This window comes from Sinohyriopsis cumingii, chromosome 6 (genome assembly GCF_028554795.1).
Source record: "Sinohyriopsis cumingii isolate HCF-2022 chromosome 6, ASM2855479v2, whole genome shotgun sequence".
Lineage (NCBI taxonomy): Eukaryota > Metazoa > Mollusca > Bivalvia > Unionida > Unionidae > Sinohyriopsis > Sinohyriopsis cumingii.
In genome coordinates, this window is record NC_142966.1 from 76,799,127 (window position 1) to 76,816,694 (window position 17,568).

The window sequence follows — 17,568 nt, forward strand, 5'->3', positions numbered from 1 at the left end:
CATGCATGTAAAATCAAACTTATTTCATAAAGAATTAAACAGTGCTATTAAACGTTTGAAAATTCAAACCATGGGGCAGATATAAATACTGCACTATTGAATTATAATTTTAATAATATTTACAGAGAGATGCATCGACGTATGGACAGATTGTGCGGAACTGTTGACCCTTGAAACTGATTTCTGTACAAAATACGTAAACGGTGATGCTTGGAAATGCGCCAAGACTTGTGGGAAATGCAATACACTTGTTCCTGCCATACCGGGTTAGGCCTTTCTGGACAGAATGTCTGTGTCTTTGGGGAGTTCTTTAATTTCAAAATTTTAAATGTCATATTTCAAGTATGCAACCCTATTATGTAAGGTCAAATGTCGCCGCTGGAGATATATCAGAAATTAAGAGTGTCACTTTCAATTATGTAACACCGATTTTCAAAGCTGCAATTAGCAAAATAATCGAGTAATAGAAATAGAAGCGGATATGTACACCGTTCATACTGATATTCCTTTTCAGCATTAGAATCATTTATCAGTTAACTAGAATCGGAATTTCAAACAACAAACTGGAATTATGTATTTTAAGCAAGTATACCTCCTCCTACAAAACATTCACACAGAATGGGCGATAAATTCGGTTCAAACTGTTTAAACACGCAAATAATATGATGCAACAAAAGTTTAATCTCTTGTAATTACTTACGGACATGATCTAATTATTCCAAGCCCTGGGGGTGGGGGACTTTAAAGTTACCTGCATTTTTACAAATAATTATCTCAGTAAATTAGTCTCCATCAGATGATGGATTTTAGGTGATTATCGCATGCTTCCATCACAATTCTTCTTTTCGTCTTCTTATCCTCATGACGATTATTTTCAGCATTATCATCATCTCCTCTACTCAGTATTTAGTATACTCAGATAATTTCATTAAAATGTTTCTCTAATGCAAATCTTTGATTTACATAATGTCAGTTCCTAAAGGCTTATATTATGTGGTATTATCTAAAACCTTAATGATGACTAAAATGATGATGAGGATGATGAGGATGATATTAATTATCATCATTATTATTATTATTATTATTATTATTATTATTATTACTGCTAAGCTTCTTCGGTAACTTGCGGTCCACCCAGTACAATCAGCGATGGTGATTATACCCCCCAGAAATCATCATACGCAGTTGGCGAAAAAGTCCGGTACATATGCACCGGAGGAACAGACGAAGCTACGAGAACTTGCAGTTCTGAGGGAACCTGGATTCCCGAAATATCTTTTGTATGCGGAGGTAATCTCACTTTCTCTTGCATATAAGGTACAGACCTGACAGAGTGTTATTTTTTCTTCTCAACTACATTCTTCCTTACGCTTATATCAATTGCTTGAGCTGGCAGAACTCATCACTAAAAAAGAAATTGTTTTATAGATTGCTTTTAATCTCTGCATTAATTTCCACTAATAGATTGATTACATATATTAAAGAAAACAGGTCTTTCTGCATTTTGTTTAGTGTAGAATGTTATATTATATTATATTCGTCTCATTTCATTCACAACAAACAAAACATTAAAGTGAATAAAGGTGCTCGGAATAAAGTTTCAATGTGCTTGCCTATTAGCAATGTAGCATAGGCAAGCGGGGAAGATGCTCTTTTGTTTATGCGAGAGAATGATTTTATAACAGAAAACTCAGCTCTGCTTGTATTTTATTTATCACGAGATATTTTGGCAAAAACCCACCTCACTCTTGTCAACTAATGCACCTATAACGACTTCTGATTAGTAAATCACATACGTTCAATGATATGATACAAATGATGTCATGGTTTTATTTCTTGCAAGTAAATATATTGTTCTTTGCCGCATCAGATATTACTTAGACAAAGAAAGGTCCGATAACCCGTATATATTTTTATACATATTCTGCCTGACTGAATGTCAGCTTAGCCAGTATTAGTTAAGACGTAACTGAATGTCAGCTCAAATAGTATTAGTTAAGATGTACCTGAAGGTCAGATCAACCAGTATAAGTTAAGACGTACCTGAATGTCCGCTTAGCCAGTATTAGTTAAAAAGTACCTGAATGTCAGCTCAACCAGTATTAGTTAAGACGTACCTGAATGTCCGCTTAACCAGTATAAGTTAAGACGTACCTGAATGTCAGCTTAACCAATATTAGTTAAGAAGTGCCTGAATGTCTGCTTAGCCAGTATTAGTTAAGACGTACCTGAATGTCAGCTTAACCAGTATTAGTTAAGACGTGCTTACGATAAGTATTATTCTGCTTGCTAAGCAAAGTCTATCACCTAGAGAGCCAAAGTTGTAGCCAAAGAATAAGTCTATGGAAAGCAAAACGCTGCTTTGATCATGACATCATAGACTGCTTCTTGTGTGGTAGTGGTGGCAGTGCATAGCCTTAAATAAATGGCGGTATAGCAGGGCAAGACTTATCTTTCGTAGTTGATTTCTTCAGACCTATTAAATGGAATGCCGATAGCAAGTTAAAGATATATATGATACCATAAGTATATAAATTGCCCTTTCTCACGACAATCATCCAAACTGATGACAATTTGAAAAGAACTGTCATTACTTCACTTAAAGATCCCAATATACCTTTGTATCGACAAATAGTTTGAAATTCGATGAAATTTCGAAATGTAGTACTGGCATGTGCAACTTCCGGGCCATCGACCTTGTTATATTCGACCTTGTTATATTCGACCTTGTTATATTCGGTTATATTTACAAAATATTGGTACCTTTAAAAAATCGCTCTTCTGCTTGCGCCCTGGAGGAAATCGGAAATAACGAATATAGTAGATGAATCTAGTCTTCATTTTACTTGTTTTTAACATGTTCACGTTACAATCCAGTTTACATAACCTACTGATTTATCATCGACAAAGGAAGTGATATGGCCATGTCGTTGACAAAAAGTATTTACAAAATATTCATAAACGGTGAATAGTTTCCTCTCCGTCCATGCCATGTAATAATTGACATGGTCCTCTTTTCATGTCAAATACAGTTGATAAAATGGTCAGTATCATAGTTATTTCAGCACAATTTGGTCGCTAAAACCTTTTGTATGTGTACTGCAGAACTACAACTTTAAATGTTATATCATTTGTCATGAATTTTTATTAACAGTGTTAATCCCTGCAGTTTACGACTCTATGGTCATAAACTAATTAACTGAATGAAAGACATGTAGTGTACAACTATTGCTTTATTTCTTATTCTTCTTTTGATTATATTAGTTGTGGTGGACTTTTGTCAACAACGGTAGTCCCTACAATGATTATATTTAACATTATATTAGAAAATAACACTGTCTAAACAACATCTATTCGCATTTACCGGAATTCTTCATAAAACATATCACAAATTACAACTCAGCGAAACAAACAGGAAATATCTGCGCTTCTTTCGCATTGTTTTCGACAGCCGTCCGAACTTCTTTCAATCAGTATTAAAAATACAGTATATAATTCAACTGTTGGTTCTTTGGTGGATATAATACATCTGCTGTTCCACCAGTGTGCATCATTCAAATGCTGGTCCATCAATGTACATCAGGGGTCTCAAACACGCGGCCCGCCAAACTGTATCCTGTGGCCCTCAAAATGATTGGCGTGACAAGGTGTCATGAGAGATAGCGAAGGTGGTGCGCCCTTGGACCATCACAAATGCCATCATGCGGCCCTCAGGGTGGTTTGAGTTTGAGACCCCTGCTGTAAATAATTCAAACGCTGGTCCTTCAGTGTACATAATTCAAATGTTGATCCAACACTGTATATAATTCAAATGCTGGTCCAACACTGTATATAATTCAAATGCTGGTTCATCGTTGTACATAATTCACTTCCTGGTCCGTCAATGTAAACAATTACAATGAAGGTAAATAATTAAAATATCGGTCAATACATAATTCAACATGTATGTAAATAATTAAAATGCTGGTCCATTTGGTGTAAATAATTCAAATGCCTGTCAAACAATGTAGGTAATTGAAATACCCGTTAATGGATCAATTCACAGACCTGCAATATAAATAACTGACTGTAAATAATTTGACTGTCAGACCATCGATGTAAATAATTTAACTATCGGTATATCCATCAGTTGAAATAATTCATCTGCCGATATAAATAAATTGCTGTACTACCGATTCATCGGTGTTAGTAAATCCACTACCCTATCCATCGATGTAAATAATTAAATTGCGATTCATCGGCGATAGTAGATCCAGTACTTGACCCATCGATGTAAATAATTTAACTGCCGATTCATCGGCGATAGTAGATAACTACCTGATCCATCTTTCGATTGATCGGTATAACATATTCAAGTAGAAATCAATCGATGGAAATAATTCAACTACCTCTCCGTGGGTGTTGATAATTTAATTGTCGGTCCATAGGTGTAAATTATTCAACCGCCAGACGATTAGTGTCATTAATTCAAGTGCCGGTCCGTATTGATAATTTAACTGCCTGTCCATAGTTTTAAATAATCCAGCCAACCAGTCCATTGGTGTATATAATTCAGCTTCCAGAATTCTGATACTGTATAGAATACCTCAGAAATCTGAAGAATAGTTTTAACTTGTTTAGTGGTAATTTAAAGTGCACATCACGAAGAACTACAGCATACAATTTTTTTTAATACCTACCACAGTAGTGACTCCTAATTCAATCATCTACCCATTCTTCATCACAAAATCATCGTTATCAATAAAAACAACACTATCAATTTACTACTATTTCAGTTCCAACAGAAAAAGGCGATGGATGGACTATTTTCCAAGGATATTTCTACAAGTTCTTCGAAACTGACAAAACTTATCAGGATGCTGAAGCATATTGCGCTTCACTGAACGCCTCCGTATCGACCGCCAAAACCATAGACGAGAACAATTATATTGGCTCGCTCGCGTAAGTTTATCATATTGTTGTTGTTGTTGTTATTGTTATTACTATTATTATTATTACTATTATCATTATTATTATTATTGGTGGTGGTGGTGGTAGTGGTGTTGAATGCAGAGTAGATTTTACATAGGAGCCATACTCGACATTATTATTATATTTTGAAAACAATATATTCTCTGACTAAATTAGTGTTAAATTTATCAATATTATTATAAATCAATTTAGAAAAGGCACATTTTGATCCGCCGCCCATCTTGATTTTTTATAACTTTTCTTTTCAAGCCTATCTTATCGCTGACATACCATTTGGAATAATTGAAAACATCTTTTGGACGAATATGTGCCTATTAAAATTAGTATAGTAGTAGTAGTATTGCTCAGTTACTTTCTAATTCATTTTTTCCTAGTGTCTACAGCAGTTTGATATAAACAATACATTTTTAACCTTCCTTCCATTTGCGACAAACATGGATGTTAATTTAATCTTCCAGTAATCACGCAAAATGACCAGATATAAGATATTTTAATAAATGTATGAAATCCGGCGATTTGGAGATTCCTCTGCCTTTCTTGTAGAATTATAAGAAACAAGTATTTTTTCTTATCGAAAATAGATGAAGGTATTCCAAATGTATGATATCACGTTGAGGCACAGTTGTATATACCTTTGAGTAAAAACCGCCACAAGGCAATGGACTTGTTACGAGTGAGTATATAAGCTATGGTGCAAATCGATTGAATAAAGAGGAACTAATATATTTAACTTTTTTACTTCGATTGTAAAACAACTTATGAGAACTTTTTCAAAGACCACTTTAGCAAACATCTGAACCGTTGACGGCGCCTTTTATAACTTTTAGCGAGAATTAAGCGCGTGCTTTTAGCTATGCATACAAATCTTACCATGTGATCCCCAATTCCTCACGACCTCTAACCATTTGCATAATATGTATCACTCTTTATCTCCTCCCCTTCTTCCCACCTCTCTACCTTGCATTCACTTAATGTTTTGTTGGATTTTTTTAATTCTCACATTATTACCTTTCAACTCGTACAGACCCTGGGGAGAGTATATCTGGCTAGGCATGAATGACGCTGAAGTGGAAGGTGTATGGAAATGGAACGACGGAACTCTTGTCACGTGGAGCAACTGGGACTCTGGTAAATTAAGCTTTTATTTAATAAACGTTATATTTATGTCTACCACAATAAAGCATATTAGACAATACATGTATATTTCTAATTCTTCATTCTGCATGTGTGTGTGTGTGTATATATATATATATATATATATATATATATATATATATATATATATATATATATATATATATCGGTACAGAAAAAGTCTTGGTCCTAAAGCTTTTCAAATAAAGTATCCATGTACCTAAGCATGATTTCTTTTAGCTTTCTATAAGCATATTATAATGCATACTATATTATTTTTAACTCTCTTTCATTCCGATAGTTCGTTTGTGTATATGGAGAAATAAAATAATCATTAAATTACACCTTATTCTTCATTCGTGTAACTGACCTACCCCCTTCGACACGTTTTTGAACTCTCTCTTTCTCCGGTTCCGTTTTTGTTCCATTCGTTCTCGTCTTTTTCACCACACTTACCATGCAATTAACAGAGTTTGTTAATAGAAATGAAAACAAATATAAATTCCATTTGACAATAAGAATGGCCACGTAAAGCGTAACTTTAATATAGATACAATTCCTCTTTAAATATTCGGTGAAACTACAAGTCGTGCCGTTGAAAAGACATAGTTTTGTCTTCTTGAGATATGTAGGAAATCTGTCTTAAAGTTCATAGTGTTTCCATTTGTTGTATTACATTGTTGAAAACATGAATGTTCATCCTATCCTCAAAGATGTGTTCATTATTTTTAATCTGCTTTAAGAGGTTTTTTGTGGGTTTTCTTTCAAATTATGAAGCAGTGGGAATATTTATTGCGTCAAAGGAAATCATATATATATATATATATATATATATATATATATATATATATATATATATATATATATATATATATATATATAAACACCCACATTTGTCTTTCTATGTTCACAGCTGCCAAACAAGAGGTCTTTAATTCGAAACTCTTGGCACCATCCCATTTTTTAAATACTTGTTTTTACTTTCATGTTCAAACTTTCTTTTCAGCTCGCTTATCCCAATTTTTTAAATCTTTATTTTACTTTTTATCTTGAAACTTTCTTTTATCACTCCCGTACTAGGAAGGGCGATGCCTTGTTAAATAATACCAACGAGTTGTTTCATTGATCGACGTATATAGAATTTCGTCGTGGGCCTGCAAGGGCATCTTTAATACAAAATTATCTGTCTATACCAACATAATGTTTTACCTAAATTATCGACATATTGAAGAATCTTAATGGTTACCACGTGTAATTATCTACGAATGAATCGGTCTCTAATTAAATAGAAACGATAGTCCTTCAGTCTTGTATTGATTAGCCAATAACTATCCAATCATAATTCGTCGATTTCTGGTTACCTTTGCAATCTTTTTTACTTCCTCCAGAATTTTATTTCGTCGATAATACTAAGTCTTAACTGTGTTTGTGCCAGCTGAGACAATCGTGAAGAAACCAACAAATTTGAAATCGTTGTTGATGAAAATAATTGTAAATAGTTACATTCCATCACAAGACAAGAATGTATTGTTGCATTTGGTTCATTCGAAGTTATGACTATTGTTCACTTTCGTACATGCATAATACTTGCAAATGGATCCACTTATCTCAATGACACCAATCAAACTATTTTCAAGAGTCTATTTACTTTTTTCCATTTAAATTCAAATACAAAGAAATTATTAATCGTAGGCATTCATTAATTTCTAGAACACAAAACACCATTAATTTCGTTATTGATGAGCATCTGTAGAAATCAGCTGAAATATATATATATATATATATATATATATATATATATATATATATATATATATATATATATATATATATATATATATATATATAAAATCAGCAAAACTTGGTTCATTATTACATATGTGAAGTGGCTTGAACCACCATTTAATCACTTAAAGAACCGCTCCGGTGGCCTAGTGGTTAGAGCGTCCGCCACGGATGCGGGAGGTCGTGGGTTCGATCCCCGGTCGAGTCATACCAAAGACTTACAAAAATGGTACTAACAGCTGCCTCGCTTGGCGCTCAGCATTAAGAGGTTAGTGATAGGACTAGTCGGCCTGGTTTCAGGGTAATGTGGCTGGGTGGGACATCATCCTACATGTCTGCGGCATGATGCCCCAGTGCTAGACATCACTATAAACTGCCACACTGCAGACATTGTAGCGATATGACTGAAAAATTGTTAAAGCTACCTTAAAAATCTAGATCACACACATCACACTAATCACTTAAGGTGGTTATTGTTATTGCTATTATCAAATAATAATATTAATAATAATAATAATAATAGTAATAATAATAATAATAATAATTCGTGATAATTTACAGGTCAGCCAGATAATTGGTACAACGAGGATTATGCAACTATGAGATATTGGAATGACAAATGGAACGATCTCCAAGACACCAGTACAAATGGATTTGTTTGTAAAAGGGCATTCGATGGTAAGGACACATGGTGTCTCTCATTCTTGTCCTCGTGCTTTGTCTTTCTCTTTAGTGCTCAATTTTCTATTAACAAGTCTCTCTCTCTCTCTCTCTCTCTCTCTCTCTCTCTCTCTCTCGCTCGCTCTCTCTCTCTCTCTCTCTTAAACAAATTAAAAAATTCCTAGAATACAAAGTGAACAATTAAAACTAACAGTATTTCGAATTAAGAGGGCACTCACCAGTTATCATGAACTTTTGAGGGTGTGAAATTGTTTGCATTTGTAACATACACAATGGAGAGAATATTGGCATACCTCTATGCTGCTTTGATGTAATGTGGCAGGCATTTCTTTGGATATTGTACTTATGGAAACTGTACATAATCTAAGTACACAGCTAACTAAAATGATTGCTCCCTTGTGATAAAAAGTCAGCTAGAATTAGTCTAATGTACACTATCATTAGCAGTTATTAAAATAGGGAAAATAATTTAGCGACTACATAATACCAACTTTTGAAAGTGCAATGAATTAATTACCAGACATAAAAAAAATTTAAAAAAGTTATTGGCTCTTTTTTACAATTTACCTCTGAACTGCAGGAAGTGAAAATGACCAAGTGGAGCTAGCAGTTTTTAGAGAGGTGCACATCAGGAGTAAGGCCAAACCGTATACACTATAACCCATAATACACCCAACAATCACCAAAGTAACGGGAATTAAAGGTTGTTTGAACAATACATAAGATATACAAGGTCTCTTTTAAATAGCCAGTATAACCAGTGAGGAAACCCGGAGAAATTATTTTTTCTTTAAAATTCAAATTCTATGCAAAAATTTGAAACTGCAGAGCGCCACCTATATCCCATATAGTCCTAAAAGTTATATTAGAGTCCAAGAGTATAGAATATTTCAAATGGGTTCCAGTGATGTTCCTAATGAAGTCGAATGTATTGTGCTGATATTTTAGTAGCCTTGAATATGATTGATATGCTAACAGTATTGGTGTATCACATTGACATAATCGAAATTGTGTTTAAATGAATTCACAGTAATTCCAAAATAGTTACCTGGTGCTACAGTTTATAATCATCAAGTATTTTCAATTAATATTTGAAATAAATAAATCTTCTCCAATTATTACTGAACACAACTAAAGCTGATTCTAGTAAGACTGGTGTTTTAAGATATGAATTATCAATTCTCAGGTAAACATCCCTTATATAAAAAGTAATAAACAATGTCAGAACCAAGATGAGGGTCATATATTCATTTCCAGATCATTCTAACTCGCTAACTAGGTCAGGTCCTTTAGCAGCTAACCAACCAGAGATCAGGTGACCCAGAATTTACTAGGAAGAAACCAATGATCTGAGCTCAAATCCCATCCAATATTTTCAGCAATATTACTTCTACACCTTCCAATGTTAAAAGGCCACATAAACATGTGTACTAAACAAAATTACCTTATCTTATAGTACAAACCCACAATCATCAAAATGTACAATGTGTTTATAAAAATGACCCATTACAATCTACAATCATGAATCAAAACTGAAACATATAATATAGATATACATAACTTTTATCATTGTAAGATTTCCGTATGGTTAATTTGATTGTGTGAAAGAGATTTTGTGTCAACGTCAGTGTAATTATTGTTTTCCCACTTGCCTTTTCAGTGCGAAAGGTTTGCGCAGATCAGAGTTATGCTTGCACTACTCTGATAGAAAAGATCCCGGATATGCGCCTTAAATATCCCTTATTTGCATGGCTAAGATGTCCTAGAACAACAGGGCTGTGTACCAATACGGATGTTACAGGTTCCTATTTTATAATTTATGTATCCTGGAATCGTAACTAATGATAATTTCATACTAAAATCATCTAAACAAATTTTCATTACTCGTCTACTTAAAAAGTTTAATTTTGCTGTCGAACTTTACATTTTATTATATATTTTATTATATTATTATATATTTCGCTTTGATTTAGATTGTTCATCTATGTCATGTTTTACATTTCCTTCTTAAAAATAAACTTCTTGCCGACTATATATATATATATATATATATATATATAGAGAGAGAGAGAGAGAGAGAGAGAGAGAGAGAGAGAGAGCAAGTTTGTGTTCACGTATGAAAGTGCTAAAGAAAGAAACATTTTTTCCTCACTGAAATGTAGTGTTAACTCTAGAAATATTGTACTTTTAAACAGGCCAGATGCCATGCAATTCAAGTACTCCATCAGCTTCTTGTAAGTATTCCTCTGATTCTTCTTCTTCTTTATTTTGTCGATATATGCTTTCTTGGCAAAATGGGAAGCTGAAATTTCTTCAAATAAGAACATCTTTAAAACATAAATTGTTATAATGCATGTGTCATATTTATATTTGTTTTCAGCAGTTCTCGGCGATGAGGCTGAACTTTAATGATTTTGGAATTAAGCGTTGGATTTAAAACTAACAGATTTATTGTCGCTTAATTTAGTGTCAAATTCGGAAGTGAATATCATGCAACGTATATTCAAGCTGACTATTATTGATAAGAGAAGACGATATTTGTTGTATCGCGTGCAAAGCTTCAATAAAGCATATACACACCTTTTTATAATGTTAATAGCACAGTTGTTGTTGTCATACATGTTGTTGTTGCTGCTGTACCTGTAGACGTTAGCTTTTAAGGTTTTAAAGAAATAATAATAATAATAATAATAATAATAATAATAATAATAATTGTTATTATTATTATTATTATTATTATTATTATTATTATTATTATTTAACATGGCTTTTCATTTTCAACAAGCGACATTGCCTATTTTTACCACAAGAGACCTAAGAAGTTGAGATGATGTGGGGTAGCCTGCTCAAAGATAATCGAAATAGCCAATGGCATTGAAGTTCAAACTCAAAACCCAAGGGTGACTAAGCTGTACTGCTCATCTGACCTAGAAAGTTATTACCTATCACCATTTATATGAGGCTTTACACCAGCTGGTTATCATGTCTCTTAAGCGGTTGAAACGTAATCTGTTTTTGTCTACTTAACTCAATCTTTTGAAGACTTATTGCTTATCTAAATTTCCCTGAAGCTGATGCATGTACAAGTCATACGCTTTGAGCGGTAAATTCAACTTGTGGAGTACATGTACAAGTCATACGCTTTGAGTGGTAAATTCAACTTGTGGAGTGCACGTACAAGTCATACGCTTTGAGTGGTAAATTCAACTTGTGGAGTGCTTGTACAAGTCATACGCTTTGAGTGGTAAATTCAACTTGTGGAGTACATGTATAAGTCATACGCTTTGAGTGGTAAATTCAACTTGTGGAGTACATGTATAAGTCATACGCTTTGAGTGGTAAATTCAACTAGTGGTGTAACACTCACCTTAGCAAACCAACTTCAGAGTAGCATACTTTTCATCCTTCAGTGATTTGGTCAAAGATTCTGCACTTACAGATCTTGATTTGGTTATCAGACGTTTTGACATGTACAGCCATGACACAAACACAACATCGAATTGGAGAAAAGTGCGTTTGAACGGTTCGACGTGGGCAGATTAGGCCAAGTCGGTTTTTAACTCGGTTAATTTGAGGTTTCGTTTGATATTTCTATACAGTGTATTTAATAACACAATTGATACATCGTTTCTCTCCTCTAAAACATCACAATTCCAATACTTCTACGAACTGCTGTATTTCATATTAGATATGTAATGTTTTATTTAGGTGCAGTTTGTTTGGATCCTGGGCCTGTCTCATATGCCACTAAAGTGAGAGGAGGTGACACGATAACTGTCGGTGAGGTATTTGAGGTCACGTGCAATGCTGGATATACATTGATACAAGGCAACCTCATCCGTGCTTGTCTTCCATCCGGCTCTCTGACTGGCTCAGCTCCAGTTTGTCAATGTATGTATGTATGGATGTATGTATGGATGTATGTATGTTTAAAGCACATATTTACATAAACCATTATTGACATTTATTCTTGTAGTTCCACAGATCGTGATGCTCTAAAATCCCTCATGAAACATGATGGACTTTGTAGGGGGAAGTGTATATCAGCTTACATCTAGCGCTAAACAGCTAGAGTAATATAGTAATATATTTTGTTGAATATTGCACATATATTCAGGAAAAGATGTGTTCCAGGACGTGCATGTTCTTGTCTGGGGTTTCGTGGGGGGGGGGGGTACGGTTTTTTATTCATTTATTTGTTCAATTAATGACCTTTTGAGTGAATTAAACCATTATCCATTATAATAATTTTTTGTATTTTGTAATGGCTGAACCGTAAAATGTATATTTCTTTTGGCAGCGATAAATCTAGTCCCTACCAAAGTAAGCAGCATAGGCATCCGGAAACGAGACCAAGTGTTGGCACAGAAGACCGTCTACACTGGAGACAATGCTTACCACAGAATCACGAAGGCAGGAGAAATTTCTGAATGGCAGTTTTACAGCTATGTGAATGGTAAAATTGCACTCCAAGTCTGGAGAAGGAACGGATTGAGGTAAGAAAAGTAGTTTTTATATTTTAATGTTTATGTTTGGTTAGAAATTCACTGTTAACAAGGGAAACCTAGTGACATCTGAGTTTGGCGTGAAGTTAATATTTACCATTCAGTATCTGTTTAAATTGGCAATGATGCCCAAATATACACTCAGGGATATGACACATTTTATTGTCATAAAAGTGGGGTCAGAGGTTGGAGGTGGGATGGCCTCTGATGAATATAAAGGAAAGTGCGACTTTATCATTGTTTAGTTCCATCTACCTTCCTATAACGATATGGCATCGTACCTCATTTAGTGGGACAGAGAAGGGTAACTGTGCATGTGGAACGGAATTCCATTGTAGAAAAGACCTGTCTTTGCCACCTGATTACCCGTAAGGAGACGATATGAAGGTCATTAAGCCTTAAAATCCAGTGTATATCATTGATGTTGAGTACACTATCAAACTACTTTCTCGAGGGGGCGTGCTATTTAATTTCAAGGAATTGGTAAATGAATCACATCGCCGAAATCATACGGATGTGAATGAACGTCGCTTGAAAATTACAGGAACAAAGAAAGAACTTTAAAATTAAAAGACTAAGATATTTATAACATGTATAAAGTGGGAAATATTTGGAGTTTCGCAAAAGAGAACATAGAATCTATATTTAATTTACTTTTGCCTTTTCGAACTATGACGATGCAACACCCTGCTTTGAAGACAAACGAAGACTATCACAAAATCGGTACATCCATGTGAGTCTATGCCTACACCTCGTTTTCCAATATGACCAACAAATAGTTACGCTTTAAGTCCATTTCTCTGTTTCGTACTCTGTTGGGGGGGGGGGTGATATTGGGATTTTGTAACGTAGCTTTAACAATTTTTCAGTCATATCGCTACGATGTCTGCAGTGTGGCAGTTTATACTGATGTCTAGCACGAGGGCATCATGCCGCAAACATGTGGCATCATGTCCCACCCAGTTACATTATCCTGACACCAAGCCGACCAGTCCTAACACTAACTTCATAATGCTGAGCGCCTAGCGAGGCAGCTGTTAGTGCCATTTTATAAGTCTTTGGTATGACTAGGTCGGCGTTCGAACCCACGACCTACAGTATCCGAGGCGGACGCTCTAGCCACTAGGCCACTGGAGCGGTTCTGTTTCGTACTTATACAACTGTATGTATTTTTCAATCTACACGTGACTTCACAGATTGCTCTATTCGACGAGAAAAATCAGGAAGACATAATTATATGACCACCAGCATACATAGACGACTAATTATCCCTGAACTTGAAAGTACTATCAAACAAGCGGTTGATTTTTTATTTTATTAATTCATCCACCACCTCTGACCCGTCTGTACCAACAAATAAGCCAACACATTATATAATTTCCGATTGCTTGCATTTTTATGTCCTGGTAATATTTCTGAATTAGCTTTTGTAATTATTCGTTATTCATTTCAAAAGATTTAAAAGTTTGCTAAATTCATATAAATTTGTTGATATCATCTCTATGAAGATCGTTGTTTTAGAGCAGGGGTCTCAAACACGCGGCCCGCCAAGCCGTAGCCTGTGGCTCGCAAAATGATTGGCGTCAACAACGTGTCATGAGAGATAACAAAGGAGGTGCGGTCCTTGGACCATCGAAAATACCCTCATGCGACCCTCAGGGTGGTTTGAGTTTGAGACCCCTGTTTTAAATACAAACGTGAATATTCACCAAATACTTTTGGTGTTTTGCACTGTTCTTAGTCAGTTTATTACATTATATATATATATATATATATATATATATATATATATATATATATATATATATATATATATATATATATATATATATATCTTTGAACACGTGTATTGGCGTTTCAAATCAAATGGAAGCTCCCGATATACACAAGAAGGAATACTACTCGCTGTCCTTTACAGGTTTCTAGAATAGTTCATTTTAGTAAAAGTGTGTCGTCTGCGTCCAATATATGGAATGTCTAGTTATAATATTTCGAAAACAAACTCAACAAATAAAAGAAAGTAACTCTTGTATACACGCGTTCAAAGTGATTTAACTCCAAAATTTACGTAATTATAGAGATTATCAAACATGGTTGGTAAAATCACATCTGTTATTTGCAAGCATAGACTGGCCCATGCAGATACGGCTCCTGTGTTACTAAAGAAACCCCCGTTTGATTTGAAACGCTAACAAGCTCACATGTTAGAGACCATCTGACAATAAGCTGGTTAAACTTATAAATCAATTAATGAAATGAAGTTTTGTGCATTTTTTATGCCCTTGATGACTTCTGTTTTCAAAATCGGTAGGTAGGGGCACAAGCAAACAAGATAGTGTGAGAATACTATAGTAGTAGTTAATTAGTAGTAATAGCAGTGGCGTAACTATCGTCCCGCGCCCCATGCAATGTGAGGAAGCGGGCCTTCAAGACAGATGTATGTGACATTTCTTAACTTTTGAAGAGGACTTACAATTTATTGTAAGTACGCCAGTGAGATGTAAGTACATTCTTAAAATCTTGTTGAAATAGTTTAGAAAATGTACTGTTAGCAACAATTTAAAATTTTGACGTTTCTTTCTGTCTTCGTTTTCTGGCAGCATTAGCATCAACAGCAGTGGCGTGAACTCTAGCGGTAAACGCGATAATGAGATAGTGTTAATATTAGTTTTTCTCTGATTTAATGAAATGGTGTTGACATTAACAGTAAATGCAACAATGATAGCACTAGTGATGGTAGTAGCAGTTTAAGTAACTCGTAGTTCTGCAAATGTAGTATTTATTATCTTTCAGCTTCATGTTGGTCGGCCAGAACATAATAGATAAAGCACGTGACGACAGGCTTAGACGTATTGCCATACCTTCCGGAAGTCGGATTGCTGTTCAACCCAATGATCTGATCGGCTTTATGTATGTGGGAGCCTCAAGTGGAGGGGTAACTTATGACGACTGTGTATCTACTGTTGAGCCCGAGGGAATGAATCTGTTTTATTCATCGGTTACATATTCCGACCCTTCCTTGCTTTTGGTCAATCAAAGTATTGCATTTAAAGCGTCAACTTCTTGCAGAATCTTTTCATTTACCGCCATCGTCGGACCGATACAATAAAATGAAGCTTAGATGAGTCCTGTGTTCACCGATCAAGATCTGAAACCAACCTAACAAGATTTACAACCCATCTCCATTGTACTTTTGCTCTTCTTTGCAATTACCTCCTATGCATATATAGCATACAATTTTCCTTTATGTGTTAGCTTATACCCATTGCTTAGAAGATGAATAAATAGCAATTTAAAACAGAGAACTGCGTACATCTATTGATTATTATACATTTCTACACTACGTCCGCCAGAAAATGCTTTTGCGCAGAACTTTTCTACTTTTGTTTTATTTTTCTCATTTATTATATTTTCCATGAACGTCCCCAACTGTCATCATTTAATAATATTTTCCTTTCCTCTTAATTCAATCTTAATCTTATACATGCCATGTCATTGTATAACGAAATCAAGATGGCATAGGAAAGTAGTAGATTCAAATAGTTTTAATGTATGCATTTATTAAACAAAACGTTCATGTTTTAAAATTGCCGCACGAATTCTCCTCATACGTCCAAAAACATCACCGTCATATATCAAAATGGTACACATACGAAACATAATAAGGCGACTACAGTGTAGGCAATGTCACAGCGTGGTGATAGAATGATGTCACAAAAGAATTAAAAAGAGATAACATTGTAAAAGTTGATCATTACAACTGTAAAACAGAAAAGATGATAAATAAATACAATGTGAACGGTTTAGAAGCTGATTTACTAGCGAAAAACAAGATCACGTTCAATGCAGGTCACATATAAACTGATGAAATCATAGGGAAATTAAAAGTTCTTTCATGGCTTCTATAAAAAATATACATATATATTTCAGCCATTCAAAGAAATACTGAATCAATTAGGAACTTTTTGCTCGACAATTATTTTACTATAAGCAATTTCATGGCATCCTCAGTCATAAAGAATTATCACAAGACTATCCAAAATAGATGGCATGGGAAACATTTCTCTATCATCTGGATTATCAAGGTGAGCTGTATGTGAAGAAAAGACAAACATCGAGAAAATCTACATGATTGTATTACACATTAAAGACAGCAAAGCATGTAACAAACAAAACGTATAATCCTATAGGCAAGGTGGTCGATATTCAAGTCAATGTCCCGATTGTAGAGTATTATAAGTGCAGAAGGTGTTTGATATTTCACATCTTTAAACTTTGTACCTTATTCAGCGCAAGATAATTTAATCCGACTTCAAAACGACAGATAGCGAGACAAAGAAAATGCTCCATTAACCTTTTTGGAGTGCTCATAATTTGCAAACGGTATTCTTGAAGGTTGGTTGGTTCATCCGATTTAGGTGTTTCGTTTTTATTCTTTTCATTAAAATAATGTTATACCAAAATAAATATTTATTTCATTTGTTTCTGAAAA

At 34.5% G+C, this 17,568-nt stretch overlaps 1 protein-coding gene across 1 annotated transcript in view; it reads left to right on the forward strand.

Moving 5' to 3' along the window:
* The window catches only part of LOC149797256 (uncharacterized), a 44,130-nt gene extending 27,749 nt beyond the window's left edge, over nt 1-16,381 (forward strand). The window contains exons 20-29 of the mRNA XM_089960736.1: nt 126-266; nt 1,111-1,290; nt 4,776-4,941; nt 5,996-6,099; nt 8,452-8,568; nt 10,232-10,372; nt 10,767-10,805; nt 12,280-12,498; nt 12,872-13,067; nt 15,870-16,381. Of these exons, the coding sequence (XP_089816862.1) occupies nt 126-266; nt 1,111-1,290; nt 4,776-4,941; nt 5,996-6,099; nt 8,452-8,568; nt 10,232-10,372; nt 10,767-10,805; nt 12,280-12,498; nt 12,872-13,067; nt 15,870-16,185 (1,619 nt within the window). The 3' untranslated portion in view covers nt 16,186-16,381. The remainder of the gene's footprint in view (nt 1-125; nt 267-1,110; nt 1,291-4,775; nt 4,942-5,995; nt 6,100-8,451; nt 8,569-10,231; nt 10,373-10,766; nt 10,806-12,279; nt 12,499-12,871; nt 13,068-15,869) is intronic.
* The last annotated feature ends 1,187 nt before the right edge of the window (nt 16,382-17,568 follow it).